Source organism: Cyprinodon variegatus, unplaced genomic scaffold (genome assembly GCF_000732505.1).
Source record: "Cyprinodon variegatus isolate N-32 unplaced genomic scaffold, C_variegatus-1.0 Scaffold214, whole genome shotgun sequence".
Lineage (NCBI taxonomy): Eukaryota > Metazoa > Chordata > Actinopteri > Cyprinodontiformes > Cyprinodontidae > Cyprinodon > Cyprinodon variegatus.
Window position 1 is genome coordinate 1,018,863 of NW_015150667.1, and position 27,314 is coordinate 1,046,176.

Genomic DNA, 27,314 nt, shown 5'->3' on the forward strand with positions numbered 1-27,314 from the left:
TATATATATATATATATATATATATATATATATATATATATATATATAAACTGTGACTGGAGCGTGTAACAAAAGTAATTTCCCCCTGGGATTATTAAATTATTTCTGATTCTGATTAGATGCTCAGTATTTTAAGAAAGAACAATTTTCTAGGAGAGCCCTTCTTTCAAACCAAAAATTTGTCTTTTTTTAACTGCTCTTTTATGATCAGTAACATTAAGATGGTGACACTTGGCTTCGAAGTGTGTCATTTATTTAATCCCTACACATTCTGAACTGTTTAGAACATTATAATTGATCAGGGATGTAGACTTCTAATAAGACTTACTGAGAGTAATGAATGTTATGGAATTGTAAATGGTCTTTTTCTAAAGAATATTGGAGTTAAATTGTTTGGAAATGGTCAGATAACCTTCTCAGATTAATCAGTTGTTTATTTCCGATCATAGTTAAAGTTTTTTTTCATTCCTTCATTGCTTCAATAGCAATTGAGAGTGGTTTGCAGCTACCATCAGTTGAAAGCAAATATGTGCTGATCTTAAGTTTGGACCACTGAAAAAATCTTTCTAGCATTTACCGGGACCGCTCGGATGAGTGACGTAGAATGACAAAAATTTATCAGCAGTCTAGTAGCAGCTCCCATAAGGCCAAGCTGTTAAACACTAATACTTAGCCGTACCAATTTTTGTTTTTCATACTACGTTTGTTTTTTGTTTTTTTTATCCCTACTCAGTTTTTCTCCCTGATTATTATTGTTTAATCAGTTTTTATCTACACAAATTATATCTAGCATTTAGCAAAGAAGCAGAAGTTTCTGAAAGGAATATTTCTAAAGTACAAGAAAGGCAGATGGAGAGGAGGATACTGCCACAGAGAATGGAAAAACAATGGTCATACCTCGGGAAACAATGTGCATTGTCATACAGGTGTGAATGCTCTCTAGATGAAGAGGAACAAATGATTTGCAGTAGTGCATCTAGCAAATTAGGGGACAGATTTTAAACACAGCCATTTTTGATACAAAGCAGACACGCTCCAAGTGGTAAATAGACAATAAACTAATGTTTTGGTAATTCAATGCATCATTGGGTAGACTAACACTATGATCACTGTGCAGTTAGTTCAGGGCTGAACACCTCACTCCTTGGATCCCATTCCCTCTCCCTCCGCTTAGTCCGACACAGTCGCTTACTTTCTGCCTACTCCCTCTTCTCATATTGCCGGGCTTATCAAACAATGAGGATGATGAAGCCCAACCTAGAGGGCGTGAAAATCTAAGCAAAAACTCTTACCAGCTCAGTAAGAGAGTCCTCGTAATCAGAATCCAAAACTGGAGAGTTTTCAACAGATTTCAGAGATTCAGAAGTCACTTTTGGTTCCTACTAGCATGGTTAAAATCAATTACTCACCCATAAAGTCCTCTGGCATTTAACAAATAAAAAATAATAGCATCTTGTTTGTTTGGGGTTGTTTGGAGCGACCGGTGACACAGCAATCTTTAACTGACTGTTAAAGACTTTAACAGTCAGCCCGACTTTCTTAACTGTTAACATATTGCACGCCTGAAGACTGCAGACCTGTGTAATGCCAAATGCCCTTATACAAGCAATAAAATAAGTTAATCAACTGTATTTAATCAACAATAAATGGTTGCAACTTACTTATAGGAAGCAATGTCAGTCTAAACTCCTAAGGAATCAGCAAGGGTGCACTTACTGTTTCCAGTGATTGTATTTTTATTCCACTTACCCAAAAACTTCCTCTAGTTGGTCATCTTAGTCAGGGCCTTTAATCAGAAGGCACAATCACACTTCTATTCCCAAATGATTTGAGTACAGTCTAATCTACCAGGTACCTCCTTGGATCACTCTAAAAAAAAAATTGTGGGCTTAAAGCTTTTAGTGATTGAGAGGAGTTCAGAGATTCACCTGGGTATTAAGTTTCTGACCTTGTGTTTATGGGATGATTTCTCTTGCCTCTGGGGCAGCAATAAAAGAGAAACACACCTAAACATAAAGCTGCTGCTGGAGTGTGAAAGAGCGTCCAGTTTCTGCTGGTGAATCAGTTTCTGACAGGCAGATAACTCCGATACGAACAAACAGGCACACGTACAGTCCCACACAGATATATTCCTGCAGTCTTAATCTTGCCTCTAAATCAGAAGAGCCTTCCTGTAATCCACATGATACAACAACCTTTTCTGCAAGCTTCCTTGCTCTTCATCTTAACATATTTTATGTATTCCAAGCAGTGCCGAGTAGAGGAACATGGGAAATGAAAAGGAGGTACAGGTGCATCAAGGGAAAAAGAGATTAATAATAGCATATTCAAAGGAGGAGTCTAATACTACTTGGAAATGAGCAAATGTTTTTCATCTACTTAAAATCAGTCAATAGTCCAGAGAGAAACAGAGCAAAAGAGAGAATCATACATTATAAGCTGAAATAGCAGGAATGAGGTCAAGAAAAACAAGTCAAGTAAATTTCAACAGTAAACCATTTTGACTTTTGTATGCGTAGATTAGGCAACAAAGATAGGATTGTGGTGTTAAAGTACAATAAGAAGGTAAACGCTAAATATTTCTGGTCAAAATACACAAAGCGTTAAGAGACATGAGAGGTACAGATCTCTTACATTGGAAAGGATTTATCCATTTCTATAAAATCATCAAGGGAAGATAATTTTTTTTAGAGTATATTTCTGATATAATCAAAAGCCCAAAAGTGTTTCAGAGTGACTTTTATAGCTGTACATCTTTTTATGACCATGACCAAGGGAGTTACAGCCTAGTGGTTAGGGCATTGCGCTTGGAATCCAGAACTAATGAGTTCAAGCCCCACTACCGCATACTGCCACTCTGGGTCCCTGAGCAAGACCCTTAACCGCATATAAATGGCGTCCTTCATGCCACTCTCATACCACCCATTTTCTTTGTCCAAAATGTGAACATTCTGGTCCTCAAAAGAATGTCAGTTGTCCACAAGGTGTAGATGTATTGCAGAGTCTTGTACAGAAGAGGTCGCTCATCTGTGTTGGGCCATACGTCTGTCGAGAGGTTGTTTGGTTTCTCCGGTATTGGAGAAACCAAACAACCTCTCCACAGACACAGAGAAAATAGGTGGTTTGAGAGGGGTGTGAAGGAAGCCATCTATGCTAAGAAAGAAAAATCAACCCTAAACAGAGGGAGTGGACTCAGATTTCAGCTTTCAAAAACCTACAATGCAGCAATTGAGTTTATCCCTTCCTGCTATCATCACAACCCCAAATCCTTTACTGGGGAGCAGAAGACTTCGCCTATTCAACTAGGCCAACAATTCTCCTTTAACGACCTTTCAGAGACTTAGAATGTAATGGGGCATTGCAGGCTAACAAAAGAAGCCACAATTCCCCCATTTGACCCCCATTTCAAAGGGGTGGACCGTTCGTCCTTTTCAAATTGCATGTTTTCTAAACAAAAACTAGGCTTTGATGGTCTACTGTATAAAAACTAGAATTTAACGCTATTCCTGACATTTTGAGGTGAGAAAACTTCCTGGATGGGAAGCGAACTTGTCGAACTTGGAAACAAAGTGCAGTGGATTGTTAAACCTATTCGGCATGAATATCTAGATATTGGAAAAATTAACTAATCCATCCTTCATACGCCCACTATTTTTTTTCCATTTTAAAGCATTTCACATTTGTTTTGCTAGTTTTGAAAGATTATATAGACTTGCAAATGCTTAGTCGTAATCAAGATTATCTTCTGAATTTTTTTTATATGATGCCTTCCAATGCAGGATGAATATATCATTGTGTTTGACAGTATGTATGCAGACAAGGAGCCTGTGGAGAATTGTAGCTAAGAAGTGGAATCGAGAAACAAGAGCCAAACTTACCATTGAATTTGACTGCACGGATGTGGCTGAGCAGTTCTTTCCCATCAATGCTATTAGCCATGCGCGGACAGAGGCCTGGATAGCCGTAGCAGAGCTCCCGGTGCATGCGATGCAGAGCATGTGCCATTGCATAAACAGCGTCCATTACAAACTGAACCTTCCCTTCTTGTTCATAGCTGGAGTCCCTGCCCACCTTCTCCAAACCTGTAAAGAATAAAACAAGGAGATTCTGGATCAAACTTAAATGTTTATCTCTACTTCATTTTAATGACTGTAATAACAGTCATTGAACATCCCTGCTGAGTTTGCCTAAGAAAAATAAAATGAAACAGAGATGAAAACAAAAGAATGGTTTAGCTGAACAAGTTTTGGAGATATGAACATAGAGAAAAAAGATGAAAATGTTTGAGACAGGGAAGCTTGACCTGGAGAGAGGCAGCATGCCACTCAGGCTGATGATGACAAATAACTCCTCTCAGTCCATTCTCACCCTGGTAGCAAAGTTACAGGAGAAAGAACAAGATGTTCCTTCTTAACATCATCTGAACTGCTGATAATGGCATTTTGGTGTACAAGGTAATGGTCAAAAGATGTCTGGAGAAAACTAAACCACTTTATACCCTGGCTCGGGTTGCAAAGCTGTTAGCAAAAAAAAATACATATTTTTTTCACATGATGACACTGCCTATGCCTATCTCCCTGTAACAGCCTAATTAATTACTGAAGAGTAATCTTTGGGTTTATTTGCCTCTAATGAACATTTGCATATTTGCATTTGGCCTTTATATGAGTGTGCACACTTGCGTTTCACATATGCCGAGTCACACTCTCGTACACACACAATAAAAAAAAAAAAAAAAAACCTTCTAGTTGTGATTCATTGAGAGGGATTTATGTGCTTATTAGCATAAGTGAAAGAGAAAAGAGCTGAGTTAAAACATAACCTATGTGATGTGTTGATTCAAAAATCAGCCTCAAAGGGTAACAATCATTTATTAGATAGAAAGTTTCTGTAATCAACCCTTTACATTATAAGCATACACTTTGAAAGAATGTCCCAAAACATACCCGTATTTCCCTTTTTTCTCTGTCAGACGTTATTGACAGAATTTCTGTTAATCAACTGTGATTATTTACACAGTAAAGTTTCCGATAAGGTTTTAGTCAGGTTTTTGTGTCCAGTAAAGCACAGACACAGCTCTCATAGGTCAGTGACTAATGTCAACCTTAAAACAACACTAACATAACCACTGGGAGGCGCTTTACCTGTAAGTTCTAAGTGACAGTTTAATTTGTATCATTGTAGTTTAAAGGTATAATGGAGGATTTTCTTTTTCTGGGTGGACCATCAAAATAAGTGTCCCCCCTAATTGTCAATCACTTTCAGGATATGTTTACGTTAGGCCTTCCTATGTACGGGAGTGGTGGCCTAGTGGTTAGGTCAAAGAGCTTGGAATCCTGAGGTTCTGAGTTCGAGCCCCACTCCCACAGACTGCCAATCTGGCTCTAGGAGCTAGAACCTTAACCCCAATGCCCCCCAAGGGGATGGGTTAAACGCAGAGGTAAGTAACTCCAATGTCAGATCAATAAAGTTAAAATATTATTGTCCCCATTTTCAATTACCGTTGGTGAGTCTAACATAGTGTACAAATTGCAGATCTTCTTTTTGAAATTAAGTTTGTATAAGCGATGCAAACAGCAACTTTTAAACAGAGCGTGCACAAGGAGAAATGGGCGGAGAAATGGGAGTGGAGAAGATGGGTCTTTTTAAAAATTCACTAAAATCCTCTTCTGTATCTTTAAGACCAATTTTAGCTCAACAACCTTTCTTGAGATGTAGAATTATTTTCTTGTCACATCATCCAATTTGTTCAGCACACCATTCCCTCATACAGGCCCTCGCACAACACAGCGACAACCCTTTACAGTTTGTATAGTGTTCTCTGGGTTTCATGCTTTCCTGTTTCTCCCCTTAAAAGGAGATTTTTTTTCTCTGAATAATTCAGACCACAGGATATATCTAACCTATCACATCTAACATAACTCTTCGCCCAGAGAGCATTTGCAAACTATAATGTGACTTTTTATGTTTGTTTTTGTATAATGGATTTTTTCTCTGTGTGTGGCCTTTCAGAAAATGCCAGCACAGGACTTATTTCACAGTGATGTTAGACTCTGACCAAATTTAGCCAGCATATTCAACACATTTTGATTAATTTGTTTGTGGATATGCATTTTACACCAAAACAGGGATACCTATGGGATACATGCCATTGGTTTTTAGCAGATAGATGTTGTACCTTCAGACATATCCTGATAGTATGTAAGGCACGATGCTAACTTGTTGTATCAGAGGATTCCAAATATGTCAAATAATGTCATCAAAGTGTTTGTACATATCTTGTTTGAACTATATAGGTCTACTTGTTAATATTATTAAATAGTTTGGGATACATTGCTGTAATTATAAGAATGATGCTCAGGGTATTTATGGGCCAGATGACTACAATTAGTTCATAAGACCCCATGCATGACTTGGAGACTTAAAAGCCTGGAGGACTTAATTTTCTGCTTCTAACCTCAGAAAATAGAAGTTTTGTATCCTTACAGATACATTTATGAAGAATAACCTGCTCCAACAAACACTCCCAGTAAAAATGTAGGATTTTAGCCTCCGACACTCATGTTTGAAAACCTCGTGTTTTAAATTTTTCAGCAACTGGACTGTTCTGCATTGATTATATTATATATGTTCTTGATATCACAATCTGTCTCGTATAATGCCTCGAGCTTACATTTATTTTGAATTGCTGGCATATTGATGGGACTCAATTTAATTACACAATTTTTTTAAATAATGAAATTCAATTTCTAATATTATGCTTTTATATATTGTTATATTTTTTACAGCTATTTCTCAGATTCCCTTTATATATTCACATTTTTCTTATTATATCATTTACTGTGTTTATGTTACTCAGATGTAACCCTTTCATACAAGTTATGGCCATGTTTGGGGACACAGACTGCATCCAAACCCATCAAGGCTGAGCTGCATTAACAGGACCAGAGGCACCTTGGAATCAATATGAGCACCTATAAGGAATTAATGAGGTCCCGAAGATGAAATCCAATCCTTTTTTATAGACGGTGGCCGTCTGGTGTTTGGTATTCATGTCCATATTTGTGTTTGTTTGTGGCACTACTGATGTACAGAGGACTGAAAAGAGTTAGTCCTAACAGCCCCTGGGAGGCATTACTGCATTTGTCAAGAATGAAATGCATTGTGACGTGTGTGTAGGGGCATGCAGGACAAACTACATCTCTGACAGGTGCAACATCTCTGACAGAGTTGTTATCTTTTTCTGCTTTGCATTTAATTCTTCACAGAAGTGCAAAGACAACCACTTTTTCCTCACCATCACTACATTTCTCATGCATGTTTACACTCTGGCTTAAAAAGCTGTGCCGTCTAACCTAACTCTTTCAACCTGTCAAGCCCCTTTCAGACCCACAGAATTTTACCATACTTTCTTAAACAGTTTTTTTCAGGCAGCATATATGATTAGTTATAGTTTTCAAGTTAAACCAGGAATAAACTTAATAACTGTGCAACCCCTGATGAAATGCTAGCCTTTGTTCTGTAAAAAAGGGGGAGATAGCAATGATTAAAATAATATTTTCATGTTCATTGATTCTGTAAGGCCATCTTGAGTTCACAAGATACAGTGAAGGTTTTTAGCCCTGGTCCTGTGAACCCACTATCCCGCATGTCTTAGATGGGTCTCTGGTCCACCACACCTGAAATAAATTCTTTACTCAAGGGCCATTACAGGTTGCAGAAGCTGGTTAATCAACCATTTATTTAAGTCAAATGTTTGGAGGCAGTGAAACACCTAAAACATAGTGGACAGTAGACCCTGAGGACCAGGGTTTAACACAATAGTATTGAGTCAGAGAAACCTGAAATCAAGCTTAGCTTTTGGGCAATAGGATGCAATCTTTTAGTATAACACAAGTTTGCAGACAAATAAACAATCAAATTATTATATTTCACCAAGGTATCAGTCAGGAGAATGCTGAAATAAATCTGAAACATTTTCAAAATGTTTCATAAGACCAGAAAGACATTCATTGAGAACTGCAATATAACAACAATATTTAATAAAAAGCCAGACAGTGATTATTCAGGGCTGCTATAAATTGATTCAGAAATATGCTTTAGAAGTTGCAGGATTCTTTGTAAACTGTTTGTTTATCTTTATGTGACAAAAAGTGTTACAATGGGATTAAGAAGCCTTCCTACATAAACACTATGGTGTCAATAGTAGTGTCACACCTGCCTTGTCTTGCATATGGATCACACCCAAAATCCATATGGTTCAATATTATGTTCTTTCAGCCTTGCAGCTATAACAGTTTCATCTCTACTGGGCAGTTTTTTCCACAAGGCTTATGGGATTTTTTATGGGATGTGTTCATTGGACTTTTTATGTATTTGTTTTGTCTAAACTCTTTCCACAAAGGTGGGAGCATGTAGTTGCCCAAGATCTGTTGTTATGCTGGTGCATTTAGAGTTTCTTTTCCTGGAAATGAAGGTCCAAGCACTGCTCCTGAAAAGCCAATCCAGAAAAAGGCCCCGTTCTCAAAAATACTTCACACAGGGCTCAATATAGTCAGATAATTTTTCAACTAACCCGTCGGTGTGCCAGATAAAGAAGTGTTATCTTTCACTCGAGTGAATGTGCCTTGATTGTTCTAATTTCCATTAGCAATGTGCATTATACAACTCCATCGGATGCTTCCCACTGCATTTGATGATATATGGCTTGGAAGCAGCTACTCAGCCATGGAAAACCCCTTCTTTCTGTAGCATCTGACTTCAGATACTCAGGTAACCTAACAAGCTACCATGTTAATATTATTGTTTTTGCCCTCCATCTTCTACAATGACCATAAGAAGATGACAATATTAATATGTTTTAATAATACCACTAATAGTGGATGGCAGAATATTTAGGAAATATCCTGACTGGACCTTTAGCACAGGTGGCATGTTGTCAAAGTGAGGCAAGGAAAGTATAAGCATTAGATAAACAATAAAATAGAAGAATAAGAAAAACAAATAGAGATGTTGATAAATATTAAAACAAATATAACAGTTGGACGACACTTTCAACTAACAATACCTCAGTTAACTGTTTAACAATAAAAGAGAATTATAACCAAATGGCTTTCTGCACTTTAACGGTCTTCTTGAAGTTTGTTCCAGATGAAAATTAAATGCTGCTTCTCCATGTTTGTTTCTAGTTCTGGATGTACAGAGTAGGCTTAGACTAGAAGACCTTAGTGGTCTAGGAGGTTGATACACTGACAACAAATCTGTTATGTATTGAGGTGCTAATGTCTGATGGACTTTTTATTCAAACCTATGACGACACTGTTGCAATAATCATTTCTACTAGATCCTGCTTTGACAATAGTCCTTTAATCCTGGAGATGTTCTCCAGGTGATAAAAGGTTGACTTATTAATTGTCTTTATGTTCCTCTGAAAGTTCAGGACTGAGTCTATCATGACAACAAGATTTGGGCCATAATCAATGGTTTCTCGCTGTAATAGTGCTGTGAGCTAATTCTGGATCTCACCTCCTTTGGTCCGAAGACCATTAGCTCAGTTGTGTTTTTATTCAGTTGGAGAATATTATGGGGCATTTATCTGTTCTTAGCATCTTGCCAACAGACTGATGGGTTCATAGTCACCTGGTGACATTGTGATGTAAAGCTGTGTGTCGTCTGCAAAGTTATGGTAACTTATTTTGTTGTCGGCGGCAATCTGAACTACGGGGAGCATGTAGATGTTGAATAAGAAGGGCACCAGAATGGAGTCCTGAAGAACCCTGCATGTGATTTTTTTTGGTTTAAGACCAAAGTTCCCTATTGACACATAAAAGTTCCTGTCGTTCAGTTAATATTTAAACCAGTCCAGTGCGGTACCAGGAAGATCAACCCAGTTTTTGAGATACTAATAATATCAACTGTTCAACAGTACAAAACACCACACTGAGGTCCAATAATACCAGCACCATGGATCTTCAACAGTCTGAATTTGTACAAATGTCTTTGAACACCATAATCAGGACAGTCCCTGTTCTGTGGTTGGCATGGAAACCTGCCTGTGAGACATCAAAATAGCGGGTGATTATTAAGAAGGCATTTAACTGTTGAAAGACAACTTTTCAATAAGTGATTGGTGCACTGATTTTGATTATGATTATTTGACTACATGTAAGAGATAATGCCTGACGATTTTTCCGTTTTTTAAGGGAAATAAAATCTCCAATTCTAGGAGTCTTCCAGGAAACTAGTTACAGAATTTTGTTTTTCTTGTAAAAACAAGTAAATTTTTTTTTACATTGCGATATATGCTTTCCAGGAAATTAACATTCACATGTCTGGAAGTTCATAGTAATGGATACTTACTGTTGATTGAACCATCTACTGAAGAACTTACCACACATCAGAGGAGTTTAAATGAATAAAACTACTCCTAATGCAGTGCAGCTCTGCCACTAGCTCATAGTAAAATAAAAGCCAGAGAGTGAAAAGATGATTACATTAGCATCACAAGAATTTGTCAGTTTTGCTGTCTAGACCAGGATGAAATGAGTTCTCACTATCAAGCCAAACAGTACGGTGCTGTTTGTCTAAGCTTCAGCCATAATTACCTATCTCATTAAGCTAATCAGCCATAAATAAAAGAGACACAAGACGCTGATCAGTGAACTGTTCAACACGCACCTTTTTGTTTATTATTACTCATTGTGGCACTGATTATCTCAAAGCATCATTTTTTTTTAAAATAAACTATCACTTAAGATACCTTAAATCCTCCCAATATAAAGCAGTGAGTAAATAAAGATAGAGTAAATTCTCTAAATTAGGTGTGTTAAGAATTAAGTGTGTTCAACTAACTATAGGCAAATCCTTAATCCTACATCTGACCTGATAAAACGTACCAAATGTCTTTTTCAGGAGACGTCTAACACAAAATAAGACCTATAGACTCATTGCAATAAAGCATTAATTAATAAAAATATAGTATGTGGTTAAACCTAAGAATGCCTCCTGTCAACAGCAATAGCTTGGATAGATACTGATTCTGTGAGTGACAATGTAAATCATAGGAAGCGAAACAAAGAGGTAGTTTGCTACAGGTTGTTGAATCCAGGCTTTTTTTCTAATCAAATGTTAACGTCATAATATAAACCGACTTCTTTTAAAGCCAGAGGCATCCTTTTTCTGACAGATGTTTTCTCTTGTTTCTATTCAGAAATTGTGCATATCCCCACTCAGACTAGTATCAGAACAAAGTATTGTACTTTGAGCAATAGATCAAACTGCCATGCAATAATGAGAATCTCTCTCTGCAGTTCTTATGAGATGTGAAATGACATGATGCATCATTAATCAGCATATCGCAAGAAAATGCAATCCCACTTCCAGACAGCTAAACGACTGTTACTCCTATGAGTTGAGCAAGCTTGGGAAAATGCTACTGTCTGCGTTACTCTGGGTTGCGTCATGTTCTGAAACTAGAGCAAAGGCTGCATGTTTGGGTAGGTGTGAGGAGTTCACTCCAATCTGGCTTTTGTTCGATCTGCCAGAACATATTCAGCACCCTATGGGAGCGTCAATTACACACATTCATTTTCCCAAAGCAGTGTCTGCTTGCAGGTGTAAAGTAAAATAGACCAAAAACAGCTTTGAGACATAAAGTGGGGCCTCCTTGAACATAAATGAAGGTCAAGATAAAACCAACAAGCATTTATATGCACTCTGTCTTATATGGGTTACACTCTAATCCATTTTCAGCCAAGAGCTGCTAAATGAAATTCTGCCTTTCAGCTTTCTGTTTATGACATCAGAGACCACAGGCAGCTTGGCTTGTTGCTTGCTGAGTAAGAGAGGGTTCTTTATTCTAAAAAGCAAAAAAAAAAAAAAACATAAAGATTAGAACAAGAGATGAAAAGTAGCTTTCATGTCTCATAAAAGTTGAGAAAACCAGAAGCTGAATGAGGAAGCAATCATCTCCATGTCTGTCTGTACGACATTTTAAACACTTTGTGGTTGAATATTTGTCCTTGTTGCAAAAGAAGAGAGGCAATTTATTTCTAGATTTATACAAATCCATTATAGACTTTAAAGAAAAGCAGCAGGCACAGAGAGACTTTGCTGTAAAAACAGCCATCTCTTATTTTTTTTTATTAAGATGATTGTCTGTCCATCTTAACATATGCATTGAAATAGCATTATTAGCTCAGAAATTCAGAAAGATTTGCTGTCAGGACCAATGGTTGCAAACGATACTTTTTAAAAAATAATAATATGTACCCTGCTTTTTACAACATCTCTTTAAAATAATTTCTAAAATACTGAAGAACTTGTTTAAATCATTCAAATTGGCAAATGTTGTGTTTTAACATAAAGAGGCTTGAATTAGCTAATCACACTTTCACTCAGTTTTATAAAAAATATTTCTCACACCTATTTAGGAATCTCTACTAGATCTAGAACTCTCGTACTAGATCAATGCCACACTGCTGTTTTAAGCACACATACATGGCTAATTTTGTAGCTCACAATCCATTTGACTTGTGTGTAGTAAATTAACTGTGGTGAAAAAAAACTGAAAATATTTCTTATATTTTAGACCACTATAAACATTGACATGTGTCTCTCTGTAGAACGCTTCTTGACATCCTGTGATCAGGCAGTGCTGGGGAAAGAAAGCTAAAATGTAGATTTTGCTCAAATAATTTTGTCATTTTTTTTAAGCTCATTCTCTTAAGCGCATTCCAAGTAAGAAGCAAAACAATGACTTGACTCACCTATCTTCCTCCCTGTTATCCTGGGTTAATAAGGTCTTTTTTTTGTTTGATTTGTGTACTTGGCCATCTGAGTCTTGATAAAAGGTTTTGGGATCGATTCTCAGCTTGGTGTCTTTCTGCATCAAGTTTGCATGTTCTCCCCATGTACAGTATGAATGGGTTTTTTCCGGGTACTCTGCCTTCCTCCGTCAGTACAAAAACATGACTGTTAGGTTAATTGACTTTTCTAAATTCTCCTCAGATGTGAGTGTGTGCTTGAATGGTTGTTTGTCCTGTTTGCCTCTGTGTTGCCCTGTGTTGTCAAGTGGGGGTGGAGGTTTGACAGGAGCCAAATTCAGACACAAAAGCTTGAGGTGGTTACTTGAAGGTTTAATGACAAAAGTTCAACAGAAGCAAACATCCAAAACATAAATCCACAAAATCCACAACAACTGAGAACCAGGAATACTCACAAGAAGGGGGCAAAAATTGAAGACAAACCAGCAAAAAGTGACTTAACAGGAGGAGATTAAATGGGAGAGAGAAACAAAGACCAGGCTAATTAGTAGATTGGGAGCAAGTGTGAACAGAGGCAAGAAGGAGGGGAAAAGGAGGGAAAAGGAGACTGACAGAAGAGGGCAAACAAGAAATATCTAAGAACTCCAATACAATCAAAAATAACTAGAACACCTGTCCAGGATGTACCCCGCCTCTTGCCCATTGACAGCTTGAGATAGGCACCAGCACCCCCCATGAACCCACCAGGAATAAGTGTGTAGGAGAATGGATCACTGAATGAGTTTAAAGACAGAGCTGGCCATTTTTCCTCTCTGTTTTAGATCCAAACATGAAAGTTTTTAAAGGTATTAGCTACATTATCATCAAAACTACTTTGTTTTTTCAAAAGTAATGCATCCACTAAATGTATAGAGTGGTGCAGAATAAATGCAGCAGTTTTGCTATGAGACAGTTTTATAGATTTTGACAAGTCCATAATTGATAAATATCTAGTTCTGGTAATGTTGCCAATGTTGACTCGCAACGATCCTGCAGCAATAAAAATAGTAGGTTGAAGTCACATGAGATGGAGCTCAGGCATTGCCATATACTGTATCTGTAAAAGGGCTTCTTCTTAGTATTATGTTCCTCCAATTCAAGCATAAGAAAAAAAAATCAACAACAGAAGCAAAACTAGGTCAAGCTTTTAAGTGTTTGTGTCGACCTAAGAAAGCAATGAGGCACATGAGCCACACAGAGGTTGCTATTATTCCTTAGAACAGGTCAGTTGGATGTCAGCATTAGCATCAGTGGATCTGGCAACCAGATGGCAAATAATATGGGACAGGCAAGCATTAGTGCACTACTTCTGGCTTGGAGGAGGTAAACTTGTAGCCATCACATTTTAAAGTTATGTCGTCTGCAAACGGCCCACGCTGTTGGCTCTCCTCTGATATTGCAGGTGTTAATGTAACTTGGTTTCTCTGATATAGGAGTCTGAGCAGTCCTCGATGCAGTGGACATCATTCAAAATGCTACTCAGCTCCAGTTTGCTGTTCTGTGTTTGGGATAAACAAGTATTTCTCTGAGTGTGTTAGATTTAAAATGGATGGGTATGTTGTGTTTTGAAAAAAAAATTCTTCTTTGTCTCTCAGAAACTCCTGACGTATACCTCTGTTTTCTCCTTTGTAGGATGCAGTGTTAATGTGTACAAGTTTTGTTGGACAACTTTATGTCCAGATTTGGTAACTAGATGCTTGGAGTTATCTCCTGATGTGTTCAAATCCCTTTTTGAACACATTGTACTTTGAAACAAATGTGCAATACTTCACAGTTCTGATAACCAACAGTTTGTGTTCCAGTGGGTGATATGAATAATAAAAATGCATAGGTTTATTGATATATATATATATTGTTTGTGTTAGTTTTTTGGTAAGCCTCAGTATTGAAACACCCATCTTCCTTAATGTGCAAACCACAGTCCAGAAAAGGGAATATGTTCTGATAATAACATCAGAATGACTGGAATTAACAATAGGAGAGACAGAAAAGAAGAGCAACCTGCTGTTGTTTTTTGATTAAAAAAAATTATACTGCTTGACTTATTTCAATAAATGGAAAGTGGTGAAAAATGTCTCACTTGAAAATAATGCAAGTAATCAAGATCAAATAAAAATGAACAGTGATTATTTGTATTGCTCAGCAAAATAATTGCATTTAGTCAAATATAAGTGGTGTAGGTGACCTGCTGAAATTAAAATGGAGAATCAGAAGGGAGAAGAAAGGGGATTTAAATGATTGCTGATGGTGTCAAATAGGCTGCTTTTAAAAAAACATGCCATATCTGGCCTGAGAAAAGAACAAATCAAGTGAGTGGTAGTTGTATGGAGGATGATATCTTTGGTATGTCAGAGGTCAGAGACAAATTTGGGAAATAACTATTCATTACAACAATGGAATTGAGAATACGTTCACAACACATCAAACTTTGAAACAGATGAGCTACAATCATTGTCAGCTAAGGACATGTAATTGAAGTATCAAATGATTTGGGCTCACCAGATCTGGATGATAAGAGTTTGGAGAAATACTGGCTGGTCTTAATATACTTGATATGAACATAAAGTATATTCAGCTGCTGAAACATTAGGATATTACAGTCAGAATTTGGTGGAAGAACATTAAACAGTAATGCACTCCTGCTTTGTATCAATGATTCAGGGAGGTTGCGGTGTGACGTTGTTAAGGATGTTTTTTTTTGCATCTTTTGTGGTCCTTAGTACCAAACAGCATCAAATGAGCTTATGCAAGTATTGCTGCTGATAATGTCTCCACTTTTTTTTTAAGACAAAGCGCCCCCATATTTTTACTGGGTTGTTACCATATGTCACATAGAGCTTAAGGTATTTTAAACTTGATAAGAAAGTCATTGGTACCTCATCATTAAAGCAATAATGCAATTGTGGACAAAACCTCTTAAAACAGTTTCTGACACCTTGTAGGATCTATGTTATAAGAGCGATTCCAGTGGCTCCAACAGGTGGTTCTGAATGTTTTCCAACTATTTTCCATTCATTGTGTTGCGATGTAAACCATGATAATAACTGGACATTGACAACCAATGTCCATGCTTCATCTTAACATGTTCACTGGAGAAGAAGATGCAGTGTTATTCATTAAAAGGCTGTGAGACCTCTCTTCTCTTCTCTGCTCTGCAATCCCCTTCTCAGCCAACTTGCTGTACAGAACACCTCCCACAGAGGTGTGCCTTGCCCCCCCCACAGAGCTGAGAATAGTAGAAACTACAGCAAACCGGATTTCTCTCTCTTTCCATAAAGCTGACACCACCATAGAGACCCAGGCTCAAGACCCAGATCTCCAGAATGACCAAGGCTAAGTCATGATGGTTAAACCTTCAGAAGCAACTTTTCTGCAACACAATTCTGAGGGTTGGTACTGGGATGGGCAATAAACATCTTAAAGTATCACAACAATTGCTTGGAGTACTTGCTTTCACTGAAGGAATGGACAGACCCAGAGTGTTTCTCTTCATATCTCTTCAAGTCAAGCACCAGGTGTTTAGAAGCAAATGTTTTTTTTTTACTACCTAGAAAAGGACATTTTTAACACACAAAGTTGAAAATGATAGCCATTTAGCAGAACAGTGAATCTTATTCACTAATAAACACGGCTAAAACAAATAAAGGGAGCATGTAAACAAAACAGCATAATTTCAGTTATTTCAAACTTCTGTCAGTCAGAAAACTTCCATCATTCATGGAGGCCACTTTTCTAGCTTCTTCCCACAGTTAGTTGTGCTGCAATGCAAAAACTATCTTAAATAAAAAAAAAATAAATAAAAAATACAGTATTTTCTGGACTATAAGCCGCTACTTTTTTCCCACGTTTTGAAACATGCATTATATAAAGTGTGGCTTTTCTTTGGCTTTTTACTACTGTAACTGCTAGAGGGGGAAGTCAAAGTTGGAAATAATGAATAAAGGGATATATTTCATTTAGCCCAAGAACATGCTATCACCAGGTACAACGGAGAACAAATGCCCCAATTCACATATTTTGCCTTTCAATTGCCGCATTAAAGCTGGCAACCCAATGAGGAGACCGGGCTCAACTCCTGCAGAGCTGGAATAAAGAGATGATGAAGCCCCATCTTTCAGTAGCTCTTACATTTTCTAGACAATGCAACAGTTAATATTTTGATGGCATGTTTCCTTCAAATGTATTTTTTTTTACCACTTCTCATGTATAGTTAGTTTTCTTTTATCAGATCTGAATGCTATGTTTAATATTTCTGAGATTTTTGAGTGTGTTCTATTTAACTTATGTGTGTTTTTACTTTGCTCTTACCTTTTTAAAACCTTGTGTACTAAAACTACTTGGTATGCGTTGGCAAAATTTAATTGTTTCCACATGCAGCCAACAAGCAGATAAATATTAATTATTTTAACCACCAGGATTAAAGTGCTTTTTATACATTAGTTTATTAAAATTCCAATGAATTTCATTTCCAAAACCTGCATCTTTAATCTTGCTTCACTGATGCATATAAGCAACACTTGCACACCTGCAGAACTTGGCTCGTAGTTCCTGGCTCATTTAACAGAAGGTCCTACAAGATGCCAGTAGAACAAAAACAAACAAAAATAAAAATAGAAAATAACATGCTGTAGTTACTTGCAAACAAAGGCAATGCTGTATTTCAGACAAATACATACAAATACATTAAGGCAGTGAGGTAAGACTAATGTAAGAATGCCGGATGGCTAAGTGCTTTGATGGATGGCTTCATGGATTATCGCCTCAAACATATTTCACACACAGTGATTTATAGGCCCAAAGCTGACAGATAGACTAATGATTAAAACAAGCTCCTTAATTAAACCTCAATTTGGAATGTATATCATTTTCTTCATATCCCTTAAAAATGAATATACATTTTTTTAAGCTTCAGATATTTTTCTTTGTCGTCCATGTTGCTCAGATAATTTCAAGTTTATAAAATCCAAAAGAAATTACAAATTGTCGTATTTCACTGACATAAGGGGTTCTTGCATTTTGAAATAGAGATAAGAAAATGTGTCAAAGAAAATAGCTTTTTAAATGCTGATTTTGTTTATAAAGGATCATTAAAGGGTTACTTTTTACAGAACGTTATCTCCAAACATTCTAATTCACATTTCTAATTTTTTGAATCTTTTACTTGCATTCGACTGAAAATAAATCATCCTTTTCTCCATTTTACAAACTTTTTGAAGGGCATTCAGAAGACAACTGCATGAGCAGATAATGCTTAACCCCACAACGTTCCATCTATATTTACTATTCATTGCCATTTCAATCCACAAACAGTTTTTGCTTTTCCATGAAGTGTGTTTTTCATTTAAGGCCATCCCTTTATGCAGTCCTTCACATTACTTTACTCTGAATTCTCTTCTGGCTCAGAGCTAGTTCTAAGGCAAATTTGCTAAGACAGAAATGAACAATCAATAGAGGAGAATAGGAAATGAGCATACGACAGAGGCTGAATTTAATTTGACAAGAAAGCATTGAAGCTGCCAAGGGCTATGTCGATACAAAGCTGCACAATCCTAGTCTAAGTGAGACTTTAAGTTTGTATAAGAGTATTTAAACATATCTGTCCTGTAAATGGAACAAGGATTTAGTATTTGAGGAATACAATCTTGAAATAAAATATGGTATCTTATTTTTTTGTCCTTGAGTCAATACTTTTCTCTCTTTGGGATAGCTGGGTAAACAAAGATCAACAATGCCATGAATTAAAGTGGAGCAGTTTTTTTTTTTCATAAAAAAAGACTTCTTGATGCCAAATACATGTTTAGAGAGGTTTAGACTTATTGTTTAAGTAGTTTGAAGCTGAATTTAATTTGATTTCAGCTAAGAAATATAGTAATTCAATGACTAAAGAAATCTAACATGCCAAGATTGATTAAAATAGGTGGATATTACCTTCGACAAGTGGGTTATGTTTTTTGGGAGACTTTTTGTGTTTGTCTGTGTAAAGGATCATTTGAAAAGTTATAGGTGGATTTTCATTTTTTGAAGATGATCCAGATTATAATCTAGATACAAGAAATTTTTAAAAGATTATGTAACATTGTGAGATAGGGATATCCAGCGAAACAAACAGCTCCCCACTAAACCTGAGGGTGGCAGTGATAACTATTAACAGCCTCAGCATTGGACTCCGAAAGTCCATTTTTGCTGAAGTATTTTACTGAAGTCAAAAAAACAAACAAAAAGGGAATATTGTTAGTTTGTTAGCAGGCTCAATTGAAAATTTATGAACAGATTTTATAAAAATTTTGAACCAGAGGTTTGCCTCATACCAAGCAACACTTATTTTAAATCTGGTAATGATTCAGAATATGTGCGATTTTTAGCAATAGGTGTAGGTCACAATTTAGGACAAAATTTGCTGCTTGGCAGAGGTCTGTACTCTTCCAGTGCTTTTCTACTTAATATCCATCTTCAAGCATAATTTTTTTCATTACATGACTTCCTCTGCAGCTATCAAGTTCTGCATAAGCCTTTTAATCATTAATGCAATTGTTCCAGCTTGTGGCTGTAAGGGGATACAAAAAACACACAGGGCGATGGGTAAGGATCAGGACGGTGAACAGCTGATCTACATCTTTATTCAAATACACAGCATTTTGTCTTCAAGGCAACATTTACTATGTGTGCTTTGAGGAAAAACCTAAATTTAGTAGTTTCATAAGGTGTTAGCCATAGTAATGGTGCATAAAATATTTCTTTTTCAGCCTTTGAACACACATGAACTTGAAGGACTGTTTAATATGTCTGTCTAAGCTTCAGGCTATAATGACATAAAATCTTTGTGATATACTTTATAATAATTAGCACAGTGTTTATGGGGAAGTTTGGACGTAGATCAGCGCAACATTTATAGGGTCGAACTCTGATGCAGGACAAAAACTCATGGCCCACACTTTTTTTTTTACACTTTCCACAGATCAAAAGTGTTCAGAAATCAACCCTGCAGGGACTTTCAGGAGGGAGAGAGAGTATTTTTTTATGGAACCTTAAACAAACATTTTTTTTATTTGTAACATTCTAAACATTTGTTCTTTAGTGAATGCTGGCAGGATTTTGTTAAATTTATCAAAAGTTTACATTAGCCTCTTAAAATCCAACGGTTACAGGTGAATAAAGTGTAGCGGCATATTAAATTAGAATTTTTTAAATAAAGCTTCTGCTTCCTACCTTTGAAGAGGTCCTGAACTCATTTTATAGGTCTAACCTTCATTTGTTGGTATTCCATACTTCCGTTAGGGTCCACAGATTAAAAGCAATCCAGCATATTCATTATAAAAACAGCTCATGATGAGAAAATCATTTCTTATGTTAGATTTTTGCCATCACAAAATTCTGCTTGTCAGAGCTAATGTTAACCATCTTGCTAATAAAGCTTACTTCACATAACATGTAATTTCGATGATTGATGTGTTCATTTTAACTGCTTTCTAGCCTAAGAAAACAAAATCAATTTCTGTTCATATTTGACTCCCGGACAGCTCCTGACATATAGCGAGCGCTCTCTATCTGCTATGGCCTTGCCCACAGAGTCCCTCATAAAGACCTTCTGTTATTGGTTAAGACCACAAGAAATTTTTGGTTTGCACCCATTTAAATTAGCTTTCAAACAAGGGTAAGTATGGCTGATTTGATTAATGCAGACCTTATATATAACCTTTCGTAACTGCCTACAGGCGCCTGGGAGACTGGATCATTGCACATTAATAGATCATTAGATTGAAATGTTAAGAAAATGGAAAGTTATTTGCTTCAAAAGTGTTTTGTGGGCATCACAATGCTTCATTGTGATTGCAAGGGTCAAATTGTTGTGTAAAAACAAAAAGCACAGTTTGGCATAATTTGGGATATTCGGAAATAATTTGCTGTGGAGATGCTGGTGACAAGAACAGTTAAAAGTCCCATAGCTCTGACACCTTTATTCCTAGAGGTCTGAATTTCTTTCAGTTGTGGTCGACATGATGCAGCAAAACTAATACAATGACAGATGCCTGCTATTAAGCATTTATTTTCTACTGCTATTCAAAATATATATATTATTTTCAAGAAGAAATGAAAAACAGTCACGTTTGAATTAATGAGTTTTGTATTTTCATTTATATTTTCAGAAACTAGCAGGTGTTAGCTTTCAAATTATGTTTCACACATGTAATTTAGCCTTACAGTCCATAGTTATGTGTTCTCCATTTTACTTAAAAGAGGTGAATGTTCTGCAGTTCATGGTTTCTTTTTACTTTAAAATGACATAATAGCAGATTTTCTGTTTGTGTGTTTTTTTTATTTTTAGGCAACATTTAATCCCATCTGCTCATTCTGAAGAGTTTAACCAAGTCGGTATTCAAATACACTGACGTCAGTCAACATTAATGGAAATATTTAACTGACAGAGAGGTTCAACTCTGTGTTCACCAAGAAGATGGAAAACCTTTTTACATAGATATTAAGATTACAGCAGAGCTGTTCAGAAATACTGATCCAATTTTGCCAATTGTAAATTAACAGAACCCAAAGCCATCATGTAGGCTTTCATTAAACATTTGTATATTATTTCCAAGTCCATCTCAAACTGTTTTTTATTGAGTTTTAGAGCTTAAACTCCATAAAACTGTCATTGTGTTTGTGGGTTGTCAATAGTCATTTGGATCCAAGCTCTGCTTTTATTTCTCTCCTCTTTTGACTGAGAATAAGGGCACTTGACACAATGTAGTCAGGCAAGTGGTGTTCTTTTGGGTACTGCCAAACGAAGGCTCGTCCATTATGTTGCCAGAGAGAGTCATCTGATCCGTCGATCCAAAGAACAAGACTGGACCCTTGAGCTGCGCCGGCATGTTAAGCTTTCCTCTAAGATCCAACCCTACATCCAGACAGCAACAGCAGCCAAAAACTTTCCTGCTTTATAAAGATCTATTTGAAGCAGAACACCACTTTTCATGAATAATATGAAGGCATTGACATATGTGACTAATATACAATATATTAAATCACTAAATTATTACTGATATATATTAATCCTGATAGTTCACTCAGCAAATGTGAATTATTCAGTGGTCATTACTCACATTGTGCCGAATCACAGCCTTGACACAATTTAGATTTGCTCTCGACTTCTATTGCAGTGCATTTAAGATTTCTCATTTAGTTTTATCAGTACATTCCTCTTTTCACTGGACAGCCTTTTTTATGTTGGCATGTCTTTTATGCCCAACTCTTGAGCAAACACATTCTTGCACAGCTTAAATCCAATCAAGGGAGGGATATTGAATGTGGAGCGACAGTACAGACAAAAAGCAGGTGACAAAGGTAAGTGGGAGAGGATGGGAGGAAAATTGGATTCACGTAAAAGAAAAGACAAAAAGGGGTGGTAAATGAAAATGGAAGCAAGAAATGAAGACATAAATCATAAAAGGAAGGTTGGTAGAGAAAATAGAGAAGCAGATTGGAGTGTGGGAGTGATATTGGGGAGCAGAATTGTTCCTTATTACTTCTTACAAGAGAATGCATGCATTTGCATATGTGCATGGAGAAAGTGTTAATGTACACTTGTATCCAGATGAGTTCTGAAACAGAAGGGCACTGATATTCACATATGCTTGCCATTTAAACATATCTTTGCACAAATGCCTGCATTTTCTTGCCAAATACTGACTGCTCTCTGGATAATGACATTTTTTCTGCAAGTCATGTTTCCATGGGTTTAGTCAATTTATAAAGAACAAAACCTGGGTCTTAGTTTCAAGATCAAATAAGTTAAAAATGCTTCAAGCAAAAGCACATTTAGTAATCTTACATACCACCTTTGGCAGATCCTTAATCCATTGAGAAAGCAGTCATACCCCTCCAGGTTTTTTTTGTGCATGTTGTCAAGCACGCAGTTCAATAAATATTTTGAGATTTTGTGCTGGACGATACCCTACAGCCCCCTTTCTTGTTTGGTTCTTCCTTTGTAGCCCCTTGTAGTGCTATGCTTTTATCCAGCTAATAAAAAGCATCCTCACAGCAAGATGCCATCACCTCCATGTTTTGATGCCGGGGAATGGTTTTACAGAATGTTGCAGTGTTGGCTTTCTGTCACACTTTGCTTTGTTGTTTTTTTTTAGGCCAGAAAGTTCAATTTAGGGGATCATTTACTCAGAGAACTTCCTTCCAGGTGCAAAGCATGCGGTAGAGGAGCAGAGCTTTTAATATTCAAAGGTTTGGATATGGTTTTATAACCCAATTGTATCTTTTACATTTATCTTCACAAGTTTTTCCCCGACCTGGCTGTAGTGTTCCTTTATCTTCATGATACATATGGTTTACTCATGTTCTCTAATTAGCTTCTGAGATATTCATAGAAAAGCTGTGACCCTATTTTTACCAGGACTAATTTACACGAAGCTGGAGTCTTTTTAGCAAATTACTTTTTATGGCTTATCAGTTGCAGAGGGATTGTGTTAGTGGTGTCAATATCAAGGGTGTAAACATACACGTTTTACACCTGAAAGTTTATATCTCAGTGATTAATCTGTTTTCTTTTACCTCAAAATTATACACTAATTTGTGCTGGTATACCACACTACCATCAACAATCATTTACGTAGGCTGATGAAAAAAAGAAAAAGAAGGACAGCTCTTGAAATTCCCACTGTCCCTAGCAGTTTTGTCAGTAATGCTTTAGCAAAGTAATGCATTCCGATTTTATATTATGTTTGGCAGTGACGGAGTAATATAACTCATTGCAAACTACATTTTGGTTATATTATTACAGTTACGGTAATGGGTAAAGCTTTGCAATCTGAGTTGAACAAACCACGGCGAACAGTATCTAATAAAAAGGGGAAGCAGACTGTTTTGGTTTGTTGTTTTACTGGATATCAGGAGATGGTTTAAAACAACAAGAGAAGAAGAGAGTTAAAAGAATAAGAATGTTTAAAATGGAGCAAAATGACAATATGGCCCCAAGTTGATATAGTCCATCTATTTTGAATATGTCACCAAAATGGATAAGAACATCGCAGGTGGGCAAACCTAAACTACAAAAGTTGAATTGCTCCAGACCAGAGATGAGGATGTTTGATCCTGGAGAAATAAGTAGGCTGGTGACTGAGTACTTTCCATGGAGGATGCGCTACCTCTTTCTACAGCTGAGTCACCTGGCCTTTCAAAAGCTTGTCAGCAAATCCCTGTTCGACCAAGTGACAAGGTAAAAATCTAACTAATGATATAGTCCTGTTGTTAAGGTATCAACAGGTTTCCATGGGTAGTTTATTTTACAAAAAAAGCCTAAACTACTGTAGTGTCATGTTTTATTTCTTTGAAAATTGACTTTTTTGTTCTGAAGCATCTCATTGTTCTTTTATTGTGAACAAGAGATATTATCACATCAATAATTATATTGTAACTCACTTGTCAAACGACACATAGCCAAATGGTACAGTATGTTTAAATTAATTATTATTAACTATTTTAATGATCAACACTTTATAATGGATAATTAAGTCATTCAATTTAAATTCTAATAAGAAAATGTTTTACAATTTAAATAAAAAGTATCTAAATAGATACTTTGGCTAGTAACGAGTTATTTTGCATTACTAACTCAGTTACCTTTTTGGAGAAGTAACTAAGTATTTACCTTTTTAAATAAGTAAGGCAACCCTGTTCCCCAAAGACTTTTCAGTGGTCTGCATCTAACTCAACAATTTTTCATGATTTCTGCATCAAGGCAGAGAAGTCCACTAGTTTGTTTCCCCCATAGCAACTAAGTCTCAGGCTTGAGGTTCAGCTCGAAGTTAAGTCTCAAAGCATTAAGAGACAATTAAAAATTAAAGATTTATCTGAATAAAGCTAATTTGTACCTTAGCTCCTGTCTTACACTTTTTGTGAGGCTGATAAAAATAACACTATTGCGGGTTTGAAAGAGTCTGGAGTGTTGTACAAAATCTGGACAGCCTTTAGCCTTTTGGATATCATTATTCACTGGCAAAGCCGCTGGAAGATGTTTGTCAAATCCCGGAATTCAGCCTTTCAAAAAGAACAACATGATCACTAGTAACATAAATGTAGCTAACAGCTAAAGCTCTCCATTACACAAACCAAAACATATAAGGGTGTGTACATTTCAATATGCTACATACCGTGTGCTTAAATGCCACCCGATGCAAAAGATTGTGGGATTTCTTATAGCTCCTATTTACCACATAGGAACATTGAGAGGTCCTCCTGCTAAATTATTTATTATAGCAGTCATACAGGCTATATCTTCTACCATACTGTCATCCCTATTCGAACAACACTTATTATGGCAGCTGACAAAAAAAAAAAAAATTTCTTCATAGCATTTGATGACTAGGTCACTTTCAACCCTGCATCACTGTATGTAAAAAAAAAAAGCTGCACTGTCTAAATTTATAAACATTTTATAACAGACAAATGTGTCATGAAGTCTGTATATGAGATTCACAAATAAAAAAATAAAACCTTTCTCTTCTGTAATTGCCTTTCTCGCCCTCTTAGCTAATGTGTGCTCAGCATGGCCTGTTTGAAAATCATGCCCTTTATGATGTCATCAGGGGAAATTAACTATCTTATTACAAATCAGAGCTCAACTCACAACCTTCCTTCTAAGGTTCATTATATGAGATAAACACTAACAACAGTAGACCAAGTTGGGTTTCAATTCATTAAGACACATGTTTAAGACTAATAGAAAGACTTATTTTTTTTTTAAACCAATGTGACTCAAATTGAGCCTCCATTTCTACATCTGGGTCATATAAAGCTACAACACTACTTCTCGTAGTAGGAATAGATTGTAGATAAAAGTTTCTTCAAAAATGTTACTTAAAATGCATAAATTTCTTTTCTCCAACCCAGAAATGATTAACTTTTCATTTAAGTTATTAGTCCACAAATTAGTTAATTTTCCAGTCGTGTGGCTCCTCTTGTCAGGGAAATTCATCCAAGCTCTGATGGACAGACAAAACAATACAGAACCTCATCTTGCTCAACATTCGTATAAAATAATATTTAATTCATTGCCTAAGCAGTTTTTTAAACTTACATTTTTAAACTTTAAAATCGTAACCATCTCTTTAATAGATGATGGAAATTGACATCTTTTTCCTGAAAGTGTTCATTTCCTCAGTGGGCAGTGTTTCCTTTAAATGCAAAGGAACTTGTCAGACATTTGTTGGAGTCTGTACTGATAAATGAGAAAAGATTTATGCAGGACTTAAGCAGGATTTACACAGCACCCCCTGCTCCTGACAGTGGATTCAAACATGCTAATTAGACTCCAAATTTCCAGTGGAGTGATCCCACAGCTGAAATCTCTACCTCTACCCAAAACATCAAGTAAATTGCTGATTCTTTACTTTTCCCTGGACTGTTGAAATACTGAAAATACAACTTTAAAAACTTTTGTTAAAAGTTGAACCTTTCTGTCTGTTCAAAGAGATAGCTTATGTCTGTGTCAAGATTGTGTCAGCTAATAATATGTAGCACAAAGCAACCTGCAACACACATTCTTAGCAATCTCTTATTTGGAGAAACAAGTTTTTTTTTTTCTCAAATGTAAACACCTAAATGACAACTGCTAAACCAACCTTCCAAAATGTATTTATAGTTTAATTACATTGAAATAATTTATATATATTTATAATTTTTTACATTATTACACTATTGTGCATCAGAAATGCAATACTAAAATTTGTGATGATTGTAAGATAAAACAATTTCATAAAAACTTAAAAAGTACATAAAATGAAAGGTATTTGGTAAACATGAAAACATGAAAGTCTTGTTTATTGAAGTAGGTGAAGAACTAAAACTTATTTCTGAGGGAAGTGAAGTCATCAGTCAAGTATCTTGTGATAAATCTAAAATAAAAATCTTATTGCTGCCCTTTTAATGACAAGCAGCATGTATGAAATAATTGCTTGCTAAGGTGAAATGTTAAAATAAATATACTGATGATAATAAAAGGGTGCTTAATGGAAATATCTTATGTGTGATATTTCTGTTCCTGGAATAATCCTAATGAAGATATAAGATAAACGAGAACACAACTACTTTTTGCTTTGGAACCGTATTTTTGGTTGTATTTCAAAAAGAATACATTCTGGCAACAAGTAGACTCACATCCCTACCACGTCTATAAAGGAATGTCGGTAGATGTCACAGTCACGCTTTGAACTGGATGACTGCATCCCATAAATCAGCTAGCACAGCAGTGAAAGCAGTTAGATAACCATGTCCTCCGCAGCAAAATAGAAAAAGGATCATTTCTCTGCAGGTAAATGGCACTTCAGCCTCTCAACTTTTTCACTGCAGGAAAGTGTTTCTGTGTGTGTTTGAAAACTGTCCTCTTCTTGTCCTAGGAAACCCCTTAAACAGTGGTCTATGTACTTCATCTTTTAGACTTTGCAGTTTAACAAAAGCCACAGGTTTCACATGGACTTCATGACTGAACTCCCCCATTAACTTCCTTTGAAA

At 36.3% G+C, this 27,314-nt stretch overlaps 1 protein-coding gene across 1 annotated transcript in view; it reads right to left on the reverse strand.

Moving 5' to 3' along the window:
• Window positions 1-27,314, reverse strand: part of LOC107088336 (metabotropic glutamate receptor 8-like) — a 104,633-nt gene that overhangs the window by 65,230 nt on the left and 12,089 nt on the right. The window contains exon 4 of the mRNA XM_015380448.1: window positions 3,879-4,082. Within this exon, the coding sequence (XP_015235934.1) occupies window positions 3,879-4,082 (204 nt within the window). The remainder of the gene's footprint in view (window positions 1-3,878; window positions 4,083-27,314) is intronic.